General features: G+C 54.8%; 3 protein-coding genes across 12 annotated transcripts in view; 2 read left to right on the top strand and 1 right to left on the bottom strand.

Annotated features, from left to right (window-relative positions):
* Window positions 1-1,631, top strand: part of ARVCF (ARVCF delta catenin family member) — a 47,148-nt gene extending 45,517 nt beyond the window's left edge. For 4 of the 7 annotated variants that reach the window (XM_080650159.1, XM_080650158.1, XM_080650162.1 and 1 more), the window contains one exon: window positions 815-1,631. In XM_080650159.1, coding sequence (XP_080506285.1) covers window positions 815-841 — 27 coding nt within the window. In that variant the 3' untranslated portion in view covers window positions 842-1,631. Of the gene's footprint in view, window positions 1-276; window positions 397-814 lie in introns of all 7 variants that reach the window. The other 3 variants (XM_080650156.1, XM_080650157.1, XM_080650160.1) reach the window with 1 other exon arrangement.
* On the bottom strand, window positions 1,583-22,159 carry COMT (catechol-O-methyltransferase). 2 transcript variants are annotated; one of them, XM_080650166.1, is made up of 5 exons: window positions 21,810-22,159; window positions 8,303-8,582; window positions 7,313-7,506; window positions 6,837-6,968; window positions 1,583-3,227 (listed from the first exon to the last, which is right to left on the bottom strand). In XM_080650166.1, the coding sequence occupies exons 2-5, from the start codon at window positions 8,580-8,582 to the stop codon at window positions 3,027-3,029; spliced, it is 807 nt and encodes a 268-aa protein (XP_080506292.1). In that variant the 5' UTR covers window positions 21,810-22,159; the 3' UTR covers window positions 1,583-3,026. The 2 variants fall into 2 exon arrangements, with proteins under 2 accessions (XP_080506292.1, XP_080506293.1); XM_080650167.1 differs by lacking the exon at window positions 21,810-22,159 and adding an exon at window positions 15,910-15,993.
* TXNRD2 (thioredoxin reductase 2) overlaps window positions 21,869-24,031 on the top strand; it is a gene marked incomplete at its 5' end in the record, with an annotated part of 48,277 nt that continues 46,114 nt past the window's right edge. The window contains one exon of one of the 3 annotated variants that reach the window (XM_080650164.1): window positions 21,869-21,989. In XM_080650164.1, the coding sequence (XP_080506290.1) occupies window positions 21,878-21,989 (112 nt within the window). Of the gene's footprint in view, window positions 22,128-24,031 lie in introns of all 3 variants that reach the window. The other 2 variants (XM_080650165.1, XM_080650163.1) reach the window with 2 other exon arrangements.

The following is a 24,031-nucleotide window of genomic DNA, read 5'->3' as shown; positions in this document are numbered from 1 at the left end:
GTGTGGGCAAGGGCCCATCGTGTTCCCACTTCCAGGGCAGCACCTGCCACCTGCTCTTTGCCAATCCCCTGGCTTTGGGCACAGGCCTCGTGCATCCACTCGTCACTCTGCACCTGTGTGAGCCACATTAGCCTGGCTCCTCGCCCCCTCAGCCCTGCCCTCCTGTGCACCAGCATGGGCCCTGCCCCTCTGACCAGACCAGCGCCCAGAGTCAGCTCTGACTAAGCTACTGTGTTCTGCCTCTAACACCCTCCTGCCCACGCCCATCTGCTGCAGCCTGACCCCAGCAGGAAGGCTCCTCCTCCGGGGCCCAGCAGGCCCGCGGTCAGGCTGGTGGACGCTGTGGGGGACGCTAAGCCTCAGCCCGTTGACTCCTGGGTCTAGCTTGCATGCCTGGTACGTTCTCTCCTCTGGTTGGTTGTCCAGTCGTTTCCCGTTCTCTGGCCAGGGGCTTTTTTCGTCTCTGCTGGCTGCATGCTCTGTTCTCCCTGCGCGCTCCCTGGTGGGACCCCTCCCCGCTCCACCACCTCGAGCCCAGCCGCCTGAATGCCCATCTTAGGGAAGGACAAGCCAAGTCAGGGCCCTGAGGAGATGGGACCAGAGCAGGGATGGCCCCCCTACACCTTGAAATACCCCAAGTGCACGGCCTCTGAAGAACAGCATGTTGGGATTAGCTCTGGTGGTGAGACCCTCAGGGTCGTCCCACGGCAGCTGCCTTTGTATACACCTCCATCTGCCTAGTCTGAGGAGGCAGCCCTCCCCTGCCACCCTGCCACCCTGCCACCCTGCTCAGCCTTTCCCTCTCCCTCCTCAGGGCCTGGGCCCAGCTTTTCATTCTTAGGAATCTGATCATGGGAAGAAGGGAACTCCAGGGCCAGCCTGCACAGACCCAGCCTTGGAGCTTGGAGCCCCCTGGTGGCAGGGGTCGGCAGTGCCTCTGCGCCGGAGCCAAGGCTGGACTTTCTGGACATGCCTCCCTTCCCACCCCCTCGCTCCCTCCCTCCTAACTCCCTAGGCAGAGTTAGCTGTTTACTGACATGGTGCTGTGTGCATGGTGCTGTGTGCAAGTGCGAGAGAAGACTGGGGGGGCTGCAGGGCAGGGTCCAGGGAGGTGGCAGGAGAGGGGGCCTGGCTTTGCTTTGGGGTTGGAAGAATAGGAGAGTGTAGTGCCCCAGAAGAGCTGGGCAGCTGGCCCTGGGAACAGGCAGCTGGGCAGGGAAGGGGGCTCAGAGGAGTTTGACTCTGAAGAGTGGAGAGGATCCCCTGGGTTTCCACTCCTGCCCTCCCCTCCCCCGGCAGGCCAGCCACTGGGCTGCTCTGGGGGGCTGATCCCACAGAGGATTGGAGACAGTGAGATGGGGTCAGGCTGTTCTAGCCCCCACCCTGGCCTTGGGTGCGTGGAACCTCAGTGCAGTGGGAGTCTCCCTAAGTGACACTGGCCCTGGCGCAGCCTCTGCACCCTGTCTGCCAGAGCCCGGGGACTGACACCTTCCGGACTGACCCTCCACAGCAGTGGGGGACTGCTGTTCAGTGCCTGCTGTTTGTGCTTCAAAACAGAAGAAAAACACTGACAAAAAGCATTAAAAACAAAACCAAAATAAGACTGTATTGGGAAACACGTAAATTTTTGTAAGAAAATTAAAAAATTAAAAAAAGCAACCAAGGAACTTCTTTCATGGCTCAGATCTCTCCCCACAAGCTGATTGCTCCTGTTTGCCAGGTGGGGAGGGGAAGGGGGGAGGGGGGTGGCCCCAGGTGTTCAGAGGGATCTCAGCTCTCAGGCCCCTGGGTGGTTCCCACACACATTCTCCCAGACTGATTCAATCCCCTTGTTACATACAAAGGGAGTGGGCTTGCTCCTGGGTGGTTGGCTGGGCCCTGAGCCCCAGCGGGGTGTCCTGGATAGAGGGGCTCACCCAGAACAGGGTGCTCCCCTGAGTTGACCAAAGGTCCAAGCAGTCTGGAGGTTGGGATTGGAGGGACAGGGCCGGGGCTGGAGGCAGTTATGGATTTAGTGGATACAAATCAGCTCTACCTCATTATTCACCAGCTGTGCAGCCTGGTCTGAGCCCATTGTCTCTTCCATAGACAAGGGCCTGGGGATGTGCCTCCAGGGCCCTGAGGGACCAGGTGCTGGAGGCCATGCCTGGCACTGCTGCAGGGCCGAGTCCTCCATTCCCCGACACCTGCTTGGCCAGAGATGGGTGTGAAGGGTGGCCAGCTGCCCTGTTCTGGTTTCCCAGGTGAGACAGCCTGCAGCTTTCCAGGTGGGGCTGTGACAGGCTCCTGGGCTGGCCACTGGAGGGGCAGTGCTGGGGCTGGGAGCCCCTGGGGAGCAGCCAGTCAAGGGGAGCGCTGTGTGTTTGGTGTCAACATGGAGGGCGCCAGGGGAAGGAAAGCAGCGCAGTGGTTGAAAAAAACAAAGTTGACCTCATATCTAAATACTTGGATCTTTAATTACTATTTTAGTATCTTTTAGTCGTGATATCAATATATAAAATTGTTAACAGCCAGTTTTAGTGAAGTTGCATTTCCTTCTTAAAAAGGAGAAGAAAAAACTCAGAGGAATCAGAGGTGTGATGTGTTGTTGGTCACAGTGCCATCGCTGAGGCATTGCTGCCGCCTGGTGACTGCAGAGCTCAAGGACAGACTGAGCGCATAGCCCAAGTTTCCAGATGTTCCCACCTTTCCCCTTTCCTGGGTCAAGGGCCTGTCCGTGTAAGAAACCCTGCTGGAATGCTGGTGGGCTGAGTGAGACATGGCCACCACCTCCCCTGGTTTGGTATTCACACATGCCCTTCCAGATTGATTGCAGTGATGGTGCATGGTGAGCAGGTGGCTCTGGGGTGCGTTGGTGTGTGACAGCCTGGAGCCATGTGCAGAGGGGCCAGTGTGGCTGGCCTTGGCCTCCCAGGCCTCAAGTGTGTGGCATTGAGGACAGAACTGCAGAAGCAGAGCTGGCAGCAGCACACCCATCATGACCTTCCTAACCAGGCTTGGCGAGTGACCCAGAGGAGTGTGGGCGGTCAAGGCCGTGCCGGGCTGCCCGGGCCCATGTAGACGGCCTTCTCCAGGCCATCCACAGTCTGGGAGTACTCCAGGAAGGAGGAGAAGTGTGTGCAGTCAAAGCGGCTGCTCCCACGCACGTACGCCAGAAACTCCGGCGATCCCGGGCAGATGACGTTGTCAGCCAGCAACACCGTCCCCTTGCGTAACAGGCCGCACTCCTGCAGGGGGCAAGACAGTTGGAGGGGGTGAAGGTCAGGGGTGCCCATCAAGTTTGCTCCAAACCAGCAGGACAGGTGCACCTGACCAGGTGGGGGCTCCATATGCTGGCCTGACCCCTGGGTTAGCCCCCTCACCTCCTGGGGTCACAGGAGTCTCTCTGCAGCCCTCCTCCCCAGCATGTTCCCTGCAAGAAGGCTGTGCTGAGTGCAGGTCCCACCTCTAGCCCATCAGCCCTGAGGATCTTTTCCTCCGTTCACTCCTGCATCCTTGGCCCCTAGAACTGTGTGCAGTACACAACAGAGGCTCACTAAATGCTGGCAAGATGCCTGGAGGTGATGATGGGGCCAGGATTCAGGTCTCAGTGCTAAAACCAGTGGGTCCCTCATCACCCAGTGCCAAGAAAATGCAGCTTTTCCAGGTGGGAAAAATGCCTGGTGCCCCGTGTGTGTGGCTCTTGGGGTGGTCACTGGAGGTGCAATCTGGCCTGACCAGGATGACCCTGCTGTGCTAGGGGGGCAGGGGAGAGGCAGATCTCCCCACCCACACGCCTGCCCCTCAGGGATTTGCTTTGGACATCACCAAGCCCCAGCATTCGACATGCCCCATTCCATCGGCCACTGGGCCCTGGGCGGCCAGCTGGCATTCCGAGCCTGGCTCTGCAGAAGGAAGGAGGAGCAGCTGGACACAGCCTAGGTCCTCCAGTGCTCACAGCCCCCTAAGCTGAGGGAGGGGCTGCTCAGATTGCAGGAAACAATAGAATGGGAAGCCTTAAGGGGGAATGTTTACCTTGGGGGACAGGTGGACTAGGGTAAAAAAAAAAAAAAAAAAAAAAAAAAAAAGCAATCCAAACATGGAAAACAAGTGACCCCAGGTGTGTCTGAAACTGCCGACAGGACCACACACGTGGGGCATCTCCAAGTGACTGAAAATCAGACTAACTCTGCACCCCTCCAGGGTGGTGCCCTAGGACAGAGTCTTCCTGGGGTCCCAGCCCTCCTGGTGGTGCTGGCTGCGTTACCTCCAGCCTGTGGGCTGTGGGGAGCCGAGGGCCCTCCAGCCAGAGCTCCGGAAAACAGGCACATGTGAGGTCACGAGGCTGGGGCAACCCATTAGAAACACTCTGATTCATAATGAACAGAAAGTATCATTATGAATCATAGAGTGTTTTCCCTTCCAAAAGAGAAGGAACAGAACTTTTAGCAATATTGCCTTAAAAGACCGAAAAAAGAGCACCCCGGGAAAGGTGCCCCTGGCCCAGGCCCCAGAAGGGCAGCTCAGGGGGGGCAGGAAGCGCACAAAGTGAGCTCGGAGCAGGGGCTCCAGCCCCGAAGGGTCCCACTGAGGGACTCAGGGCACCACTGGCACTGAAAGCCACCCAGTTAACCAGGAGAGAAGGAACGGGAGGCAGGAAACTTGGCCACCTGTGGAGGCTGCTGGGGCCCAGCCATCCCCGAGGAAGCTGGGCATGAGGGGGAAGACACGATGCCTGCACTGCCTCTTCCCAGACGACAGCCTCCCGACAGGACACAGACCCCGGAGACTTCTGGCCAGAAGCTCAGAGTCTGGGCAAGCGGCTGTGCTAACTGCCTGGGGAGGAAATGGAGTGTGAGCACAGGGTGCCAAGTGTGAGGTGATTTTAAAACTGTGTCCACAGTTCACAGACCTTCAGGGGTGGACATGGGCTGGGCTCAGAGACTGGCTTCTAACAAAGAGAAGGCAGAAGCCACAGGGCGTGGCTTCGCAGACTAGGTCACACTCGGCACCCAGCCCCTCCTTCTGTCTGTGTGTCTGTCTCTTGCTCTCTCACCTCTGGCTTTGGGGGAAGCCAGCTGCCACGTTGTGAGGACACCTCAAGCGGCCCCGTGGAGACACCCACGTGCCAAGTGACTGAGGCCTCCATCCAACTTTGAACTGGCGCCCTGGCAGCCCCTTATTCCCAGCGGAGGGGAGGGGTAGCTGGCCCTGCCCCGCACGAGCCAGGGGCCTGCAGAGCCACAGGTGAGGGGCGGCAGACACGCTGGAAAAGTACAGCTGGTCCCATTCGTGGCTTCTCTTTTGAGAGAATTCCCAGCCTTGAACAAGGAGCACTGAGAAAACTATGTCTCCTAGTTACTAAATAGCAGTATTTGCTGCTCTTCCGTAAATGCAGGCCCTGTAATTATCACCACACGCAAGCTGCTGAAATCCTCCCCACGCCCTGTGACACAGGCCCAGCTGCTTTCTGCCCTGAATACCTGATTTCCAGGTTCACGCCCCTCTGCCCGGTGGACCTCCCCAGGCTCAGGAATGCTTTCTGTTCAAATTCTGTCTCGTGGGTTGCCCCAGCCTCGTGACCTCATACGTGCGTGTTGGCCGGAGCTCTGGCTGGAGGGCCCTCGGCTCCCCCACAGCCCACAGGCTGGAGGTAATTGCAGCCACCACCAGGAAGGCTGGGACCCCAGGAAGACTCTGTCCTAGGGCACAGCCTCTCCCCCCACCTGTCTCCTTGTCACCTCTTCATTGTCGGCATGTTTTAGCCAACACAGGACCCGTCCAACTTCTAGTCCAGGGTCCCCCCACTTTCCACCACCAGCACTCACTGCCTCCTGAGGTTCGGGACATCTGCACCCCCTCCTCACAGCCATCCCTCCCCACTCTCTACACGCCCAACAGGGATCTTTTCCTGGACACTAACCTCACCCTCATGTGCTGAGAGCTCTTGTGCCCCCACCCATATGGCATTTGAGGCCCTCCACACACAGCTCTGGCCCTCTGCCCCAAGTCGGCCCACACCTGGAACATTCTGTGCCCTTTCACACCCACCGGAACCACTGGGTTCCAGGTGCTGCCCAGTCTTCAGCCGTGGCTCCTGTGCTCCCAGTCCCTGCACTGGGCAGAGTGTCCACCCCGTGGGGGAGCTGAGGTGGGTGAGCATGGGACAGATAACATGGGACAGCGCCAGGCTGGCCCTCAGGCAGGGAGGCTGGGGTGGGACAGAGTGTCCCAAGCCCTCCATGAGGGCCAAGATGCTTCTAAGAGTTCTCTTGACCGCCCAGGAGGGCCAATGCAGTGGGCATCAATATTAAGCGCCACGTGTCAACTCATTACAGGCCCCAAGCTCCACCCTCCAGACAAGGCAGCCCACTGGTCACCACTTTGTGCTGGCTGAGCAGCTGGCACCGAGGGCTGGGACAGTCTGGCGGTGGGGGCATGGGGGGGGGGTGCGGGTGCAAAGCAAGGAGCCCCAGGAAGAAGGGCAGGAGACGCTGAGTTTCCTAACGGGCACCATCCAGCTGGGAGAGCCAGCACGACCGCCAGGCTGCTTCCCTCCTGCCTCCTCTGCCCTGTGCCCTTTTGGATCAGACCATCTGGTCCAGGAGCTCCCCACCTGCTGCCCTGGCACAGGCCGCCAGAACCCTTTCTGGTCTCCATCCTGCCCCAGGGCCTCCTGCAGTCCTCTGTGCTCCCTGACCTCCGGCGGCCAGTAGGAGCCACCTGTGGCCCCCAGAGTCCCCCCTTGGCAGGGCTACGCTGGAGCACTTGGCTCTTCAGAGGCTGAGGCCCACCGGCCGGGCAGCCCGTGCATCCCGGCAGCCAGCGCATCCCCACCGGGCGGCGGCACAGCTCACCTCCAGGAGGAGCGTGTCCGGCAGGTACCGGTCCTTCCAGTGGTCTAGGAAGACCATGTCCAGCGTGTCCACGTCATATTTCTTCTTCAGCTGGGGGATGATGTCCTGGGACGCCCCAACGATCACCGTTACCTGCAACAGCGCTCCATCAGTGCCTGTGCCCAGGGGGTCAAAGAGACCGCCCCCCCATGGACTCCCAGGCAAGTCTACCGACAGTATCTCTGCGGTTCTGGGGACACAAGTCTCCCCTCTGCCCCTCCCTCTGAGGAGGTTTCCTGCTCTGAGGAATGGGCAGTAAGATGCCCTCACGGAGCTGCTGGAGGCCCGTGAAACCTGGCCCGGGAGGCTCTGAGGCCTGGCTGCACCGGGATAAATGTGGTCTTGAACCATGCAGGGCAGACCCCAGGCCTCCCCGTCCCATCCACCCACCCCTGGCTCGTCAGTGTCCACATCGGTCACGGGGGGAGGTGTCGTACCCTGTCCTGCAGGCCGGCGAAGTCCAGCATCTGCTGGGTGATGGCAGCGTAGTCAGGATTGAGCTCGATGGTGAGCAGGCGGGCGCCAGGTGCCAGCAGGCGGCCCATCCGAACAGCCGAGTAGCCGCAGTAAGCCCCCAGCTCCAGCAACACGGCGGGGCGCTGCTCCTGCACCACTGCGTCCATGATCTGGCCTTCAGGGGTGGACAGGGGTGAGCGCAGGCAGGAGGACACCCACTCCCAGTCCTGGCCCCCAGCCCTCCCCCATGGCCCCATCCCACAGTACAGACCCCCCAAACTCCCATGGTACCTCAGGCCTCTGCCTTTCCACACACTGGCCCTTCTCTTTCCATGTCCCTAGCTGACTCGTACTGGCCCTAACCCAGAGCTGCCCTCTGTGGAAGACCCCCCCACCCCCACCCCACCCAGGGGCCACACTCAGGGCCTGCCTGGCTCCCTGGAGCCAGACAGTAGCTGTCACGTTTGTCCTCAGGGCTGGACTTCAGGATGTGCAACACAGCACATTCCATGCTGGAGTCCAAGGTCAAGAGGCAACCAATGCCTGGGCTGGGCAGAGTCCAAGAAGCTCTTTGCACCCTCATGCCTGGCAGGGACACCCAGGAACCCACTGCCCACCCTGCACCAGCCGGGCTCTGAGGGATGGCGTGTGAGTATGGGGCCTCATGGAGCCACTGCTGTCCCCTCTAATACTGGCTGTTGGTCTGTGGCAAGGGGGGACCCTATGCAGTGGCCTCCTGAGGGGTTTATCAAATGTCCCTCCCTCCCCACAGGGACAGAGATATGGGTGTTAGAGTCTCTGCACAGCCTTGACCCCTGGCTGGACAGGTGGCTTAGGCCCCCAGGAGTCCAGATGAGCACCCACCCCAACACGCAGAAATGGGGTGATAGTAGGCCCCTCCTGTATGGGCTGTGCTGCCTGGCCTGGGGTCCCCCTCCCTATATTCACTACCTGCTGGCCAGGCCACCCACCTTTCTTGTCGCCCACGTTCATGGCCCACTCCTTCTGTGAGCAGTAGGTGTCGATGGCCTCCAGCACGCTCTGTGGGTCCCCGGCCACGGCATGCTGCAGCACGTAACGCAGGATGCGTTGCTCCTTGCTGTCACCCATGAGCAGGTTGTAGATGGGCTGCAAGACGAACTCGTTCCAGCCGATGAAAAGCAAGCCACTGTGTGGCAGGAAGAACAGCAACCCCAGCAGGGATAGGCCCAATAAAAAGGCTACCAACAGCAGGGGTGGGGCCTCCAGCATCTGAGATAGGGCGGGGGTGGGTGGGGGAGGAGAAAGAAGGAGGAGGGAGTCAAGGGGAGGGTGGCCGGCTTCAGTGCTTTGTGGCTGGCCAGGCAGTCCTGAAGCCAGCTGGGGGCTCAAGTCCCCCCAAGTTAGTGCAGACCTGACCTCCTGGCTCTCCCACTTTCTCCTCAGTTTGTTGGTGCTACTGTTGTAGGCAGTTAGACAGGAGCAGAGCAAGGAGGTCAGGTACAGAAGGTCATCAGGGTGGAAAGCCCCAGGTGCCTAGCAATTTAGGGTGGGACCTCCCCTCAGGGTAACCTTTTCTCCCCTAGCATACCCTGGTCATGACGTTTGTACCCCTTGACCTTTCCTCCCTAGAGATAATAACATCTAGGCCTCAGTTGTTTTTCAGCTCCAGGCCCAGAGAAGCAACAGAACCAGCCATGGCTGACCTCAGGACCAGCTGCATGGAATAATGACCCCCTGGCCTGGTGCCGGCCAATCAATCGATGGAGACCACTGAGTGGACACACCTGGAAAGCTACTGAATATTCTATTAAGCTCTTCTCCTGGGATCTCCCCTAAAATCACAGCCCTTAAAACCCTTAGGATGGAGGACCCAGGGAGCTCCCCCTCCTAGGAGTAACCCTGTCCCTTCCTCTCTCCCCACCTCCCTGCCCCAGACATATTGCCATTAGCTTCCTCATTCCCAAGCTCCAAGGGCCCTTCCTTGACTCCCATAACTAGTTTCCTAAGCCCATTTCTTCTAGGAATGACTTCTTCTCCCTCTGTGATTTGCCAAATAAATGCTGTCTTCTAGTTGGAGTTTTGGTCTCAATTCTTTCCTAGCCAGAACCCAAGTACTGAGGTTGCTGACCCCACCGGTCTAACACCTGCTGCCGTTCCTGCCTTCCCACTGCCTGCCTACAACACTACCATTGTCCCCCTTGTGCTGATGGGGGCCCAAGGTTCAAGAGTTCGACCAAGTGCCCCAGTGCCAGGGGAGAGCATAGGCCCAATCCGCCCCGCTAAGAGCTTCCGGCTAAGGATGAATCCTCAGGCAGACTGTCCAGGTGTGTGCGACAGTCCTGCCTGGGGGCCTGCTGGTCACAGTCCCCCTCTCTGGGCACTTTCCCAGACAGCCTGGGACCAGCCACTGCCCTAAGGGGGGCACAGCTGGCACAGGGGAGGTCCTGTTCTATGTTCAGCCCACATGGGTGCCCACTCAGAATAGTCTGGGATCTCATGTAGTTCTTTAAGTGAGTTTCCAGATAAGGACACAGGCAGTCCTCAGGCCAGGCACAGGGGGCTAGTCTATCTCTCTTTTTTTTTTTTTTACTTTTGAAGATTTTTTTTATTAAGAGAAAGGGAAAGAGAGAGAGAAACATCGATGTAAGAGCAAAACATCAATAGGCTGCCTCCTGCCGGGGATTGAGCCAGCAACCCAGGCATGACCAGGAATCAAACTGGCAACCTTTTGGTGCATGGGACACCCAACTGAGCCACACAGGCCAAGGCTTGAGGCTCTCTCTGGACAAGGAAGGCCAGCCCTGCCACCTGCACTCCAGTGTAAGTGAGATGTGCCAGCTGTATCTGCTGCTACAAGTGCCTGATGGCCTCCCCTGGCTTGCCACCCCTCAGGCAAGTAGGTCAGGAGCCAGCCACATGGAGCTGGGCCCCTGGAGACAGGGCAAGGCTGGGTTAGTCCCGAGATTTCAAAGTGTGCAGGGTGCATGCTCGGATTTCAGGCTGGAGACCTTACAATTTTAAAGGACGAAAGAAAGAGGATTATGGGAAGCTTCCTCCAGGGGGGTGGTCACTCACAAGAAAGGCCCTTGGAATCCTGGCAGCCACGCAGGACCCTGCTCTCCAAGAAGCTCCCACTTGGAAAGGCACACCCTGGAGAGCAGGCAGGCTGAGGGCCTGGGAGGGGAGACCCCCTCAAGAACAGCTGATGGCCCAAACCCCAACGCCCTGGACCATGAGAAAGAGGGGGCTGCGGGACAGCGGAGAATGAACGTCATAGCCGAGACGCCACCCAGGGGAGTGTGGACACCAGATCTCTAGGTTCCCTCAGGCCACATGGCCTATTTACACAAGGCTGAGTGCTCAGCAGGTCCAAGTTTGCGCAACCAATGGGCCCAAATCCTCGCTCCACACCCCTGCTCCCAGGACCATCCTGACCTCCACTGGGGATGGAGCACACAACCTGGGCACGTGCCCTTGACTGGAATTGAACCCGGGACCCTGCAGTCCGCAGACTGACGCTCTATCCACTGAGCAAAACCGGCCAGGGCTGGGGAGTTCTTTTGCCTTGAGATAATCACCAATGGAAACTGTAACTTGAAAATGGCCAGGGTCCAGATATCTGGGCCCACCCTGGGAGCCATTCTTGCTCTCCACCTTCCCTCCTCGGGGGAAAGAGCACGGAAGGCCTCAGAGAGGCGACAGCCCAGGAGACAAGGGACAGTCTCTCTGGTCCTCGCTGGCCCCGCCGGGGTTATGAGGGCACGTGCACCCATGCCTTATAAAAAGCAGGAGAAATGAATGAACCACTCTGCTCAAGGCCTATTTTCCAGGAAAGCAATTTTCAATTTAGAAGTGACATATAAGACCAAAGGCTAGTTACAAAGAGCACATACCCATCAGGGAGAAAAAGATGAGTTAAGGCAGCAAATACGAAGCTTACAGAAGGCCAGGAGCCCCGAGCAGACACGGGAAACAGGGAAAGGTCTTGGCACCAGAGTGGGGTGACCCTGGGCCTCACCAGCCTGACAGACTGTGAATCAGGCTTGTTTCTGGGGAAGTTCCCGGGCCCCCATGGGACAGGACACACAGCGCAGGTGAGGGGATCACACAGGGAGAGGGCATGATGGATAAGGACAGTGTCTCTCCTCTAGGGCTCAGATGACAGGAGACAATGGCAGGAGGCCTGCTCCACCTGAATCCCCAGGACTGTTCACTGAGCTCCTGTCTGCTCCCAGCCACACCTGTGCTTCTTTCTTTCTTTCTTTATTTATAAATATATTTTATTGGTTTTTTACAGAGAGGAAGGGAGAGGGATAGAGAGTTAGAAACATCGATGAGAGAGAAACATCCATCAGCTGCCTCCTGCACACTCCCTACTGGGGATGTGCCCGCAACCAAGGTATATGCCCTTGACCGGAATCGAACCTGGGACCTTTCAGTCCGCAGGCCAACGCTCTATCCACCGAGCCAAACCGGTTAGGGCAGCTTCTTTATTTATTGTTACTATCATGATTAGTGTGTTTGGGTGGTGAGATCCTGGGCCATTTTGTTTTATTCTCTGTATTTAAAAAAATCCTAGTAAATGTTAAAAATAAATATCTTAATTAAGAAGAAATATTCTGCTTAAATAGTGAATTTAAACTTGGCAAACTCTGAGATCGTGAACTATACATTTCAATCCCCTTAATACTCGAATTGTGTAAGAATCTGGCTTTTAAATCTCTATCTCTAGGTCTGTCTATCCATAACTCTGCAGAAGGGTGCAGACAGGGCCCCACCTGTGGGGTGGCCTGTAGCCCCTCCCCTTTCCTGTAAGGAGCGGGTGGCATGCCTGACAGGCAGGGCAGCTCTAAACAGGGCAGAAGTGGCCCCACTGTGCAGGGGCTGTCATGCTTCCTCATCATCTGTCATGCCCACCTCCCACTGGCTCTTCCAGGGCCCCCTTGGGCCAGGGGCATGGGGCTCAGGGAGACACTCAAGGTACTATCCCCCACCCCCATGCAGTGCCTAGGGGCATGGGCTTCATGCCCACCTCATCTGGTCCTCCAGCAACCCTAGAGAGAGGGACTCGTTGCCCCTGGCCACCAGCTGAACATGCGTGACTGGCCACACTGCCTCCCAATGGACACCTCCCCTTCTAATACCGAAACCCCACTAAACTTCCCTGACTGCAGGACCACCCTGTTCCTAAACCTTCCTGCTCTGAGTTGCCCAGCAGCGCTGGACGAGGTCACACCCACCCAGCCCTGGGAGAGAACAGTCGAGGTCCGCCCAGAGCCTTGCAGAACAAAAGGGCAGAAGTGTGAAACAGAGTCATGCCATCTATAATAATAAAAGCGTAATATGCTAATTAGACCGGACATCCTTCCGGACTTCCTTCTGGATGAACCGGGACTGCGAGGGAAGCCCGGGTTCCAGGTGCCTGCCAGCAGCCAGAGGGAAGCCCGGGTCCTGAGTGTCTGTTGGCAGCCCGAGGGAAGCCCGGTCCCCGGTGCCAGAGGGAAGCCGGGTGCTGGCAGCCGGGGCAAGAAGGCCTACTCTTTCACGAATTTCGTGCATCGGGCCTCTAGTTAAAAATAAAATCACACAGACACCACAGGGGAAGCCATCCAGAGCTTGCAGATGTTCTGACCTGGGATTTTGCCCTGGGAGTCCTTTGTGGGGAAATTACTAGTAAACACAGGAGCTCCTCTTGTTTTGGGCCCTGGGACCTGAGCGCCTGCTGCTCTGCCCTTGGAAAGAGCTGAGGGTGAGGGCAGTCTGCTCCCGGGAGACAGCCTCAGCATTATTTACAATAGCCAAAGCACAGAAACAACCCAAGCGTCCATCAATCGCTGAATGAATGGAAGAGAAAATGTGGTCTATCATACAATGGAATATTATTTAGTGACTAAAATGAATGAAATACTGATAGATGCTGCTCCATAGATGGGCCTTGATGACATTATGTGCCCAGCCAGAGTGGCACAGTTGGTTGGAGTGTTGTCCCGTACACCAAAAAAGGTTTTGGCTTCAGTCCTGGGTCAGGGCACATACAGAAGAAAACCGATCTCTCTCTCTCTCTCTCTCTCTCTCTCTCTCTCTCTCTCTCTCCACTCCCCCCCACCCCACAACCCCCTCTCTCAGCATAAACTCAGGTAAGGATATATATATATATATATATATATATAAAGATGTTTATATATAAGTGAAATAAGCCAGACACAAAAGGACAAATATTGTCTGATTCCACTTATATGAAAAAGAATAGGCAAATCCACAGAGACAGAAAGTAGAATAGAGGTTGCCAGGGGCTGGAGGGAGGTGAAATTACTGCTGAATGGGAACAGAGTTTCTTTTTGTTGCTGTTGTTAATCCTCACCCGAGGATATTTTTCCACTGATTTTTTTTTTTTTTTTTTTTAGAGAGAGTGGGAGGGGAAGAGACACACAGAGAGAGAAAGAATCAATGTGAGAGAGACACGTTGATTGGTTGCCTCCCACGTGAACCTCAACCAGGGCTGGGGATCGAGTCTGCAACCGAAGTATGTGCCCTTTGACTGGAATCGAACCTGGGACCCTTTAGTCCACAGGCCGACGCTCTATCCACTGAGGCAAACCCACTAGGGCCAGAGTTTCTTTTTGGAATGGTGAGAAAGTTCTGGAAATAGTGGCAATAGTTATACAACAATGCCACTGAATTATACACTTAGAAATGTTAAAATGGTTTTAGGTTATGTATGTTTTTTTAAATTTCTTTATCGATTAAGGTATTACATATGTGTCCTTATCCCCCCATTACCCCCCCCACTCATGGCCTCACCCCCCTGTTGTCTGTGTCCATTGGTTAGGCTTATATGCATGCATACAAGTCCTTTGGTTGATCTAGGCCAGTGGTCGGCAAACTCATTAGTCAACAGAGCCAAATATCAACAGTACGATTGAAATTTCTTTTGAGAGCCAAATTTTTTAAACTTAAACCTCTTCTAACACCATTTCTTCAAAATAGACTCGCCCAGGCCATGGTATTTTGTGGAAGAGCCACACTCAAGGGGCCAAAGAGCCGCATGTGGCTCGCGAGCCGCAGTTTGCCGACCACGGATCTTGGTTATGTATGTTTTACTACGGTAAAAATAAAACAGTGGAAAACCAATAGCACAAGCAGGCCTGCCTCTGGCACTCCCTGTCCCAGAAAGGGAAGGGACATGCCATTCCCCATAGGAAGCAGGATCCAGAAGAGCAGCCAAGCTCCCCTCTCCCGGGGGACCAGACCCTCAGGAATGCCTCTCTGCCGCCTGCTGCCTGCCCATGATCCAGACTCCCACAGGCCTGCACGCACCTAGGGGGACACCTGCCTCCAGGGTGCACGCTCATCTCCTCTTAGAGGCAGCAGAAGGGGTCTTCCTGTCCCAGCAGAATCTGCCCACCCCACATGCTTCCTTTCAACGTGCCCAGCGTGTGCATCCAGCGTACATCTCAGACAACACAGACATGGACGAGGGGCAGGCCAGGCCCTTTCCCAAAACCACAATAGCACACCGCACCCCCCCCCCCTAAACTTTCCTTGTATAAGCCCATTCTTAGTATTCTCCCTGCAATACCTCAGAGGTAGGGGGCAGGCAGATGGGTGACTGACACCCAGAGCCATCAACCCCTGGACCTTTAACTCTGTAATCCTTTGTGACAAAAGTGTTTTGCCACATCCAGCTTGACGCACAGTGAAACTTCACCCATGTCCAGCCCCCCCGCTCCCCACCATCTGCATGTGGGGTGCTCCACTCGCCCTATAGGCATGCCCCTCTTGGCCCACGGGCCTCTGAGGCTGGGGTTGGGGGTACTTTGTGCTTGGTAGCCAGACAGTTGATCACTTTGTCAGCTAGTCAGTATTCATTTTCACATTTAACACATCCTAGATCCGTGGTCGGCAAACTGCGGCTCACGAGCCACATGCGGCTCTTTGGCCCCTTGAGTGTGGCTCTTCCACAAAATACCACGGCCTGGGCGAGTCTATTTTGAAGAAGTGCTGTTAGAAGAAGTTTAAGTTTAAAAAATTTGGCTCTCAAAAGAAATTTCAATCGTTGTACTGTTGATATTTGGCTCTGTTGACTAATGAGTTTGCCGACCACTGTCCTAGATGACACTCATCTTTCCTTAAAGGAAATGAAAACATTTTCCATAAACATATTGCAAGTAAGCACCAGTGGATGTTACTGAGACTCTTACAAATTCTTTAAAAAGATGAATTGTCCAGCCAGCATGGCTCAGTGGTTGAGTGTCGACCTATGTACCAGGAGGTCACGGTTCGACTCCTGGTCAGGGCATCTGCCAGGTTGCGCGCTCAATCCCCAGTTTGGGGCGTGTAGGAGGCAGCCAATCAATGATTCTCTCTCATCACCGATGTTTCTCTCTCTCCCTTTCCCTTCCTCTCTGAAATAATAATAATAATAAAAAGATGAACTAACTATATGACCTGGTTCCTAGGCTCATTTAAAAAACCTGTAAAAGATCACTAGAAATGCCTTCGGCCCCTTTGCAAAGATCCCACATTGTCGACACCTCCTCAGTCTCTGCCTCCCACTCATTCTGGACGCCTGTGGGAGGGGCAGGATGTCACTTACTCGGTTGGCTGCAGGAGTGACAGAAGAAAGGTCCCAGCTCAGAATATAAGGGACAATCTCGGGGCAAAAGCAGGTGGGCTGGCCAGGATCCTGTGGTGGGGACAGGATATGCCTGCCATGGAGGGATGTTCGGCCATCCACCCCGCAGGCCAGCCTGCATGACAGAACCCAAGAGCCTGCTCTGCTGGGGAACTGGGAGCAACCTTTCTGGCAGCTCTTGGGCACCTTGAGCAAAACCCCAGCAGGTGTCTGGTTGAGCCCGGTCCCCTTACGGAAACTGAAGAGGAGACTCCTTATTTCACGCCTCAGGCTGGAGGGCGGCACCCACGGAGATGTCTTATCTCCTCTGCTATTCATTTTGGTACCTTGTACTGATTTCATCTCCTGACCCAGTGCTCCCGACAAATGTTTGCTGCAGTGTGGTGAGGACAGGTTTTGGTTCTGATTCTGAGTATACGTTCTGACGCTGGGTGAGAAGCCAGGTTTCCTCTGGAAGGTTCCTCGGGGCTGGAAATCCCTCCTGGCTCCTGGGGAGGCAGCTGTGTCTCTAGCTGATCCTGCTCCCTCCATGGCACCCTTGCTGACTACACCCATCTTGGTGCCAGTTCTGCCCGCTCCCTTTCTGGTTGGCATGGCTTTACTAAGGCTAATTTGGAACTTCAATGGCTTCTTTGGGAAACGGCAGATCTCTCCAAAGTGCTCCTGTAAGACGTCTCCTTCCATCACCTCTGCTCCTCCTTCCTCCTGTGCCAGCTGATCCTCCCTCCAGAAAGCTCGCATCCTCTGTGCTTCATGTTGTCACTTCACATCCTGTCATTACTAGGGAGAGCTCAGGCTTCTCACTGTCTAAAGAGCCAAGGTTATTTTACAGTTGTTTGCTCTTATATTTACTTTTGAAGTCTTTTATTGCCACTTTGGTTAACCAGGTAACTAAGTATTGTTTCACAATGACCTGGGATCCTATTTAGAAAAAGGTTCAAACCTTTTGACATTTTTGACAACGTTCCCTTTCTAAAATCAAATTCTAAATGAAGTCTTCTTGATCTCAAACTGACTTTGGGATTTTTCAGAGGGTCCCTGGAAGATCTCAAAGGATTTGTTTCTTTCCCTTATAAAGAGAGATGTTAAATGAATTAGGTTTATTTGACAGGCGTTTTCTTTTTCTTTCTTTCTTGTTTATTATAAAATATTTTTAAAAATTGATTTCAGAGAGGAAGGGAGAGGGAGAGATAGAAACATCAATGATGAGAGAGAACCATTGATTTGCTGCCGCCTGCATGCCCCCTATTGGGGATCGAGCCTGCAACCGGGGCATGTGCCTGTGACCAGAACTGAACCCGGGACCCTTCAGTCCTCAGGCCAAGGCTCTATCCACTGAGCAAAACCGGCTAGGGTTCTCCCTTCCTCTCTTTAAAAATCAATAAACTATTCTTTAAAAAAAAAAAAAAAGAGAGAAAAGAATCTGTCCTCTTTGTGATAGGACATAATTAAAAACATTGGTTATATTACCAAGGAATATCCTTTGGAAAGGATGCATAGAATCAGACCTTTGTCAAGGAAGCCACGGGCCTTGACAGTTTTAAGGAACTATGGTCGACTTTATGGAGCCAGGGCCTCACAAAGCCCTCTCGAGAAAACGGTGTGGTACCTGCCTTAATAGGGTTCCCAGTCTTCTGGTGAGCAAGGGAGGTCATGTACTGGCAGGCCCAGGAACCATAGGATATTTTGGAGACCTTGAGAATTCACGCAAATCTCTAGGGGAAGTCTGATGGTAAGTTTTTGGCTTGGCTTCCTAGCCTTGAGAGGCTTTTAAAAGTCTAATCTGAGCCCTAGCTGGTTTGGCTCAGTGGATAGAGTGTTGGCCTGCGGACTGGAGGGTTCCGGGTTCGATTCCAGTCAAGGGCACATGCTCGGGTTGCGGGCTTGATCCCCAGTAGGGGGTGTGCAGGAGGCAGCCGGTCGATGATTCTCTCTCATCATTGATGTTTTGATCTCTATCTCCCTCTCCCTTCCTCTCTGAAATCAATAAAAATATATTTAAAAAAAATCTAATCTGAGATGCCCATAAGAAGTTCCACAAAGAACACTTTAAAAGGCCTATGTGGCCAATTACCATTCTTGCTGCACTTGTGGATGTAAAAGTGGTCCAGTACGAAACCTGACAAGCTCAAGGGAGGCCTGAATGGTGGGCCTTACAAACTCAGAGACCGAAGTAACCACGCAGGATGGTCTGAACAGAAAAATTCCTAACTGAAAGTGAGTCCTGGCGGGCAGTCAAGGCCCATAGCTTCCTTGACAAAGGTCAATCTTTATCTTGAGCAAGCCTGTCTATTTTGGTTTTGTTTTTTGCCTTTAAGGTAACATACCTTGGAAATATCAGAGTAATCTTCTTTTTGAGACCCCTCAGGGCACCAGAGCACAAGACCACGGAAATCCTCATTGTTATCTTGTTTCCCACACACCACCTCTATGTGCTGTAAATGTTAATTATAGCTGTGCTGTAACCACCAACCTAAAAGAAATGTGTGTCTCTCCGGTTTACTTTTTTAAAAATAGTTTATTGATTTTGAGAGAGAGAGAAAGAGAAACATCAATGTGAGTGTGCAACATTGATAGGCTGCCTCCTGCACATCCCCTACCGAGGACTGAGCCAGCAACCTGGGCATGTGCCCTTGACTAGGAATCCAACCTCCCGGTGCACGGGACGACCCCCAACCAACTGAGCCACACTGGCTAGGGCTCCGGTTTACTTTCTATCTAATCCCAGAGATTTCCCACACCCCTGCTTTGCTTTCTCTGGCCCCCTTAACCCTCCTTACATCTCTTCCTTTTATTCTAACGTATAAAATGAGCTACCCAACTGCCCTTCACGGGAGTATTTTCTCAAGCCTGTGAGATGTTGCTTCCGGGCAATTGGCAGTTTGGCTCATATAAACTCATAAAAATTCTCTACAGGTTTGGACGTTTCTTATATAAATAAATCAGGCCAAATTTAATGACACCAGAATTATTTGAAACAAGAATAATTACTCTGGTTATCTTATTTTTTAAAAAAAAACTCTGGTTATCTTCGATCAAGAAGGAAAAAGTGACTAGAGATAAATTTCTCAGTGGATAAAAATAACACACCCTGAAGATACCAGTCCCGTTCACTATCTTCGAGATTTTATCATCTGCAGAGGAAGGAGAAGGGTCCTGCCATGTTACACATATTGTCAGCCTTTGCCAAATCATTTTTAGTTTCCTTCAATATCTGGCTCCAACTCTCCAAACTGATATTTCCATTTTACTCCCTCCCTCCTGACTTAGCATCTGAAACTTGACTGCCCAGACCCTTACTGGGACTCAGGCTGTATTGCAGCTGCCCTTCTTCCTTCAGGACCTGAAAGAGCCTCACAACTTGAAATAAATTTCAAAGCCAGGCCAGGGTGGCTCAGTGGTTGAGGTGGACTCATGAACCAGGAGGTCCTGATTCAATTCTGGATCAGGACACATGCCCGGGTTGTGGGCTCAATCCCCAAGCGTGCGGGAGGCAGCCGATCAATGGTTCTCTCTCATCATTGATATTTCTCTCTCTCTCCCTTCCTCCCTCTGAAATCAATAAAAAATTAAAAAAAAAAAAATTCAAAGAACTCATCACCACAACAAATCATGTACAGGCAGCTCTGTACTGGAGTGACTGCTGCAGAGGCCACTCGGAAAGTCCCTGGGAACGCCTGCATCTTCCAGGCTCTGCTCCAGGATAGAACCTGGTGACACCGATGTCTATGCCATCGCCACAAACTTTCAAACTACACACCAGAAACCCATTGGATTGCGACTGCCATCCTCACTCCACCACCTAGAGACCCTTAGAGCTCAAATCTAAACTTTTCTCAACTGTCTGCCCTCAGGAGTCACAAAATGGGTTTACAGTCAGTACCTCTGCTTTGCTTCCTGTTTCCATAACAATGCCCCTCATGCCCTGGCCTGGTGTGGCTCAGTTGGTTGAACATCACCCCATGTACCAGAAGGTCGCCAGTTCAATTCCCCACCAGGTTGTAGGCTCAATCCCCAGTAGGGGGTGTGCAGGAGGGAGGCAGCTGATACATGTTTCTTATAATGATGTTTCTCTCCCTTTCTTCCCCTCTCCCTTCCTCTCTCTCTAAAATAAATAAAAACATTTTTTTTTACATGCCTGATTGCTTGCACCATCCAGCAAATATACTCTATTACCAAGTCCCAAACGATGGTTCAGCTGTTCCTTAATGAACAAAAGATGACCAAACAGGCAATGGACTTTAATTCTTCTTTCCTTCAACGAGAACAGGACTTGATAAGGACTCTCTCCTTGACCAAACCCTACCTGAGCCTTCTTCTCAACTAGGCCTCAACCTTGGCCTATAAAGACTTGAACAAATACTAACACAGTTTCTAACAGCTCAAGGCTGCATCCATCCATCCCCAGGAGGACCCCATCCCTCCCTTAAGGTGCCTGCCTCTTCCAGCCAATAACTGAGGACACACCTGTCTCCCTGCCTCTGTGGGAGGGGAGGAAACTAACTTCCATAAGTGCCAGTTAGCAAGCTAGTCAGCCAGGACAAGCAGCAGAGGGAAACCGAGACGGATAGTTCAACTGCCGTTTGCAGCCATCTAGAAAGTCTAGATGCCAAGCAGTTTCTAGACACCTAGTAAATCCTACCTCCAAGCACAGTTGGGAGCCAATGGTTTGCACTTCTTTCCAACCAGAGGGAAAATAGCTTAAATACCTTACTTAGGGAGACAGCAGAAATCCAATTAGTGCCATTTGCCAACCACACCCAAGGATAGATGAGGTTAAGAGAATAAACCTCATTTTGGTACATCAGCATAAAGCAGATGAATATTCTATTGAGATCCTCTCCTAAGACCTCCCCTAAATGCCCAGATTTTAAAACCCCTGAGAAGGAAGGTCCCAGTGGGTGGCCGATCAATGATTCTCTCTCATCATTGACGTTTCTATCTCTTTCTCCCTTTCCCTTCCTCTCTGAAATCAATAAAAAATATATATATAAAAAACACATCCAGTTCCTCTGAGCATATCAAGCTCTTTCCCCTGCTCTCAGCAGTTACTGAATAGAATTCATCCTCACCGCTTGAGCTAGTGTCTGGCTGTGTTCATCTATGACACTGCCCTCCTCACAGGACTCGCCCCTCAGGGCCCCCCTACGAGCTGGGAGGCATAGGCACTCAGGGCAGCTCAGTCCCAGGCAAAGGACACAGACGTCCCTGGCTGGAAACTCCAAAAGTTAGCAGGTCAGGCCTGGGGCGACTTCCCTTTTCTCTACAGTCTTGGGCTACTGTCATGGCCTCCCTGGCGGGGCAGCCGGTTCCGTGAAGGGAACGGCCTGGGGTACCCCAAGGCCTCCAAGAGAGAGCCTGTTGGGGACATCCCCGAGCCCCTCTGGGCCTGGGCCTGGGCCTCACTATCCCGCTCCCAAGGTTCCGATCCAGCTCCAAGGCCAAGGGTGGCCCTCTTACGGGGAGTCAAGGCGTGACTCTGCAATCAGTCACCAGGTCAGGGCCCTCCCCCAGCGGCAGGCCTCCCCCACCCAAGAGTTTGGATCCCCACGGGAGGTGGGAGACCCCACCCCAGTCTGGACCCCTGTCCCCAAGTCGGATCTTGCCCCCCAGCACAGAGCTCCCACTCCCTCAGTGAAGTCTGCTTCCCCTCCCCCAACTCCTACCCAGAGACCCCACCCAAGGTCGGACCCCTGATCCGGGTCCGAACCCCCCCCCCAACAGAATCCCCAACTCCGGTCCAGAGACCCCCACCCAAGGTCGAAGTGCCCCCGCCCGGCCCGGATCCCCGTCCCAGGGGGACCAGGTCGGACCCCGCAGCAGGTCGGCTCTGCCCGGGGGCGGCCGCCGCGCGCACTCACCTCGCCCTGGCGGACCCCGGGCGGCGCAGGCAGCGCGGCGGGCAGCCCGGCCACGAGGCCCCGCGGCGATGGCGGCGATGGCGGTGCGGGCGGCGCTGCGGGGACTCCGCGGGCGCTTCCGGCGGACGCAGGCCTCGGCCTCGGCGGGCGGGGTGCGGGGCGCGGCGCAGGGCGCAGCAGGTAGGGCGGGGTCCGGCCGGGGGTGTCCACGTGGGGGTGTCCCCAGGTGTAGCGGTGTCGGCCGGGACGGGCGTCCTCCAGCTGCCGGGCGCCCTCGGACCCTTTCCAGGTGGAGGAACAGCTGGGAGCCCTGCAGAGGTGCTGCTGGGGCGTCACCTGCGCTCGCGCCCCCTCTCCCTGCCCAGTATTAACTATGGATCCCAGGAGGAGGACGGCTCAGCTCCTGAGGTTCCCAGGGGCCGTCCCCTGCACACCCCGGCGGCCACCCCCTCCCCGAGGCCCTAGCGCCCCACCTAGCAAGTTCTCAGTACAGGCACGTGTGGGAGTCCGTGAGGGGTGCCAGGGAGCCGGTGGGGTCGGTGGGGAGGTGGGGGGGGGGGGGCGGGGCTGGGCACCCACTGCCCGCCGCTCCTCTGCAGGTGCCCTGGGCTGGAGAGGATTTGTGGTTCAACCTCCTGGAGCCACTAAGGGACACTGACCAAACCAGGACCGTAATCACAGAACCGCAAGTGCTGGCGTGCCACCAGGGTCCCAAGCAGGGGCTGGCTGCTCAGGAGGGTTTGAGTGAGAGTGGAAGGGCCTGAGCAGGGGCCCGATGAGGGGTCCTTCACACACTTGGGGCTGCGGGAATAGAGTGGTGGCCCTTGGCCAATGATGGGCTGGAGAGCAAGGGCTGACTGCACGTGTAACTGGGCAACCATGTACTTTGTGGCCTTGGGGAACCCAGGGGGCCAAGGAAAAGATCTGTAAACAGGAGCTGCCCCTACGGTTCAGGTTGTTTTTGTTTGTTTGTTTTTAAGAAGAGGGTCATGCCAGTGGCCTTGGAATGGAGCCTTTAGTTTCCAGTTAGGCAAGAGGCAGTGCCCCAAGAATTCTGCCCCCTCCTCCCCCCAGCTGTGGTGATGAGCAAATAGGGCCAACCCCCAACAAGGACACCTGGTCAGATGTTAAACCTTCTCCTCCATGTCAGCCTTGCAGCGTCTCTGAGAGGAGAAAGATGCCTGCTGTGTCCCAGGCTTGTGGGGAGGCTGTGATGCTTTCCCTGAATAGGAACCAGCATGGCAGTGCTGCTGGTGTCACCTGTCCCCTAACACCTACTGCCAGGGTCTCCCCAAGGTAGTGCCCCAAGCTAACGGGCACACCTGCGGGCCACTTGCCCTCCCAGAGCAGCACGCTGTTCACTCAGCCTTGCCACACTTGCTGGGCCCCTGTGCCAGGCACCGTGGTCAGAGAGGAGCAGAAAATTAAAGGGCAATGGGTTAAGAACACAAAGGCCAGACAGACCTTTCTGGGCCAGCCCTGCCTGCTGTGCCTGGCTGAGGTGGGGAGGGCGAGGCTGTGAGGCAACGCAGGGCCTCTAGGTAACCCTGCAGAGTAGCTCCCACCCATCCACTCTGGGGTCCTTCAGGGTCATTTCTCCCCAGCAAGCTATCTAAACCTTCCCATGAGTTTAAAGGCAGATTTCTCTCACTTACCGAAGGCTCCACTGCCGGCCTCTTCCAAGTGGTTATCAGGCTCAGAGGGATCCTGGGTGTGCACAGTGAGTGGGGAGAGCAAACCGCTAAAGATAAGCCCATAATCCACATGACCAGTTGCTCTTCCTGCCCTCTTCCTGGTAGCTGGCCAGATAAAGTGGGGCGGGGGGCACCGGGCTGGGAGACTCGGCGGGGACCCTGCTGAGGTGGCAGGAAGGACGAGCACCTGCAATGGAAGGTAGGGGTGTTCTACTGGGTAAAGCCTCCCCCGTTACCCCGACAGGCAGCTGGAGAGATTCGGCCAGGCGGCAGTAGCTCCTTATCCAGCAGTAGCTTTTCTCCAACAGCAGTTGGTTTGGGGTTCTCTAGGCTCATATGGAAGCCATCAGAGTAACTGACAGCAGGTGAAGACCTCTTCAGAATCTTTGAGTTGCATTTGGAATTGGGTCCACTTTGGACTGGCTGTTTGAACCAAGTTGTGGCTCCATTCGATCCCTAAGAACCTGTCCATGCATCTCAGGTGCCCTCAAAGGCCTCCTGCTGGAGGGAACCTGCATGACCCTGCTG

The sequence above is a fragment of the Plecotus auritus genome (genome assembly GCF_963455305.1).
Source record: "Plecotus auritus genome assembly, chromosome: 13".
Lineage (NCBI taxonomy): Eukaryota > Metazoa > Chordata > Mammalia > Chiroptera > Vespertilionidae > Plecotus > Plecotus auritus.
The sequence above is the reverse complement of the archived record's forward strand: the minus strand, read 5'-3'. Positions and strand labels throughout refer to the sequence as shown.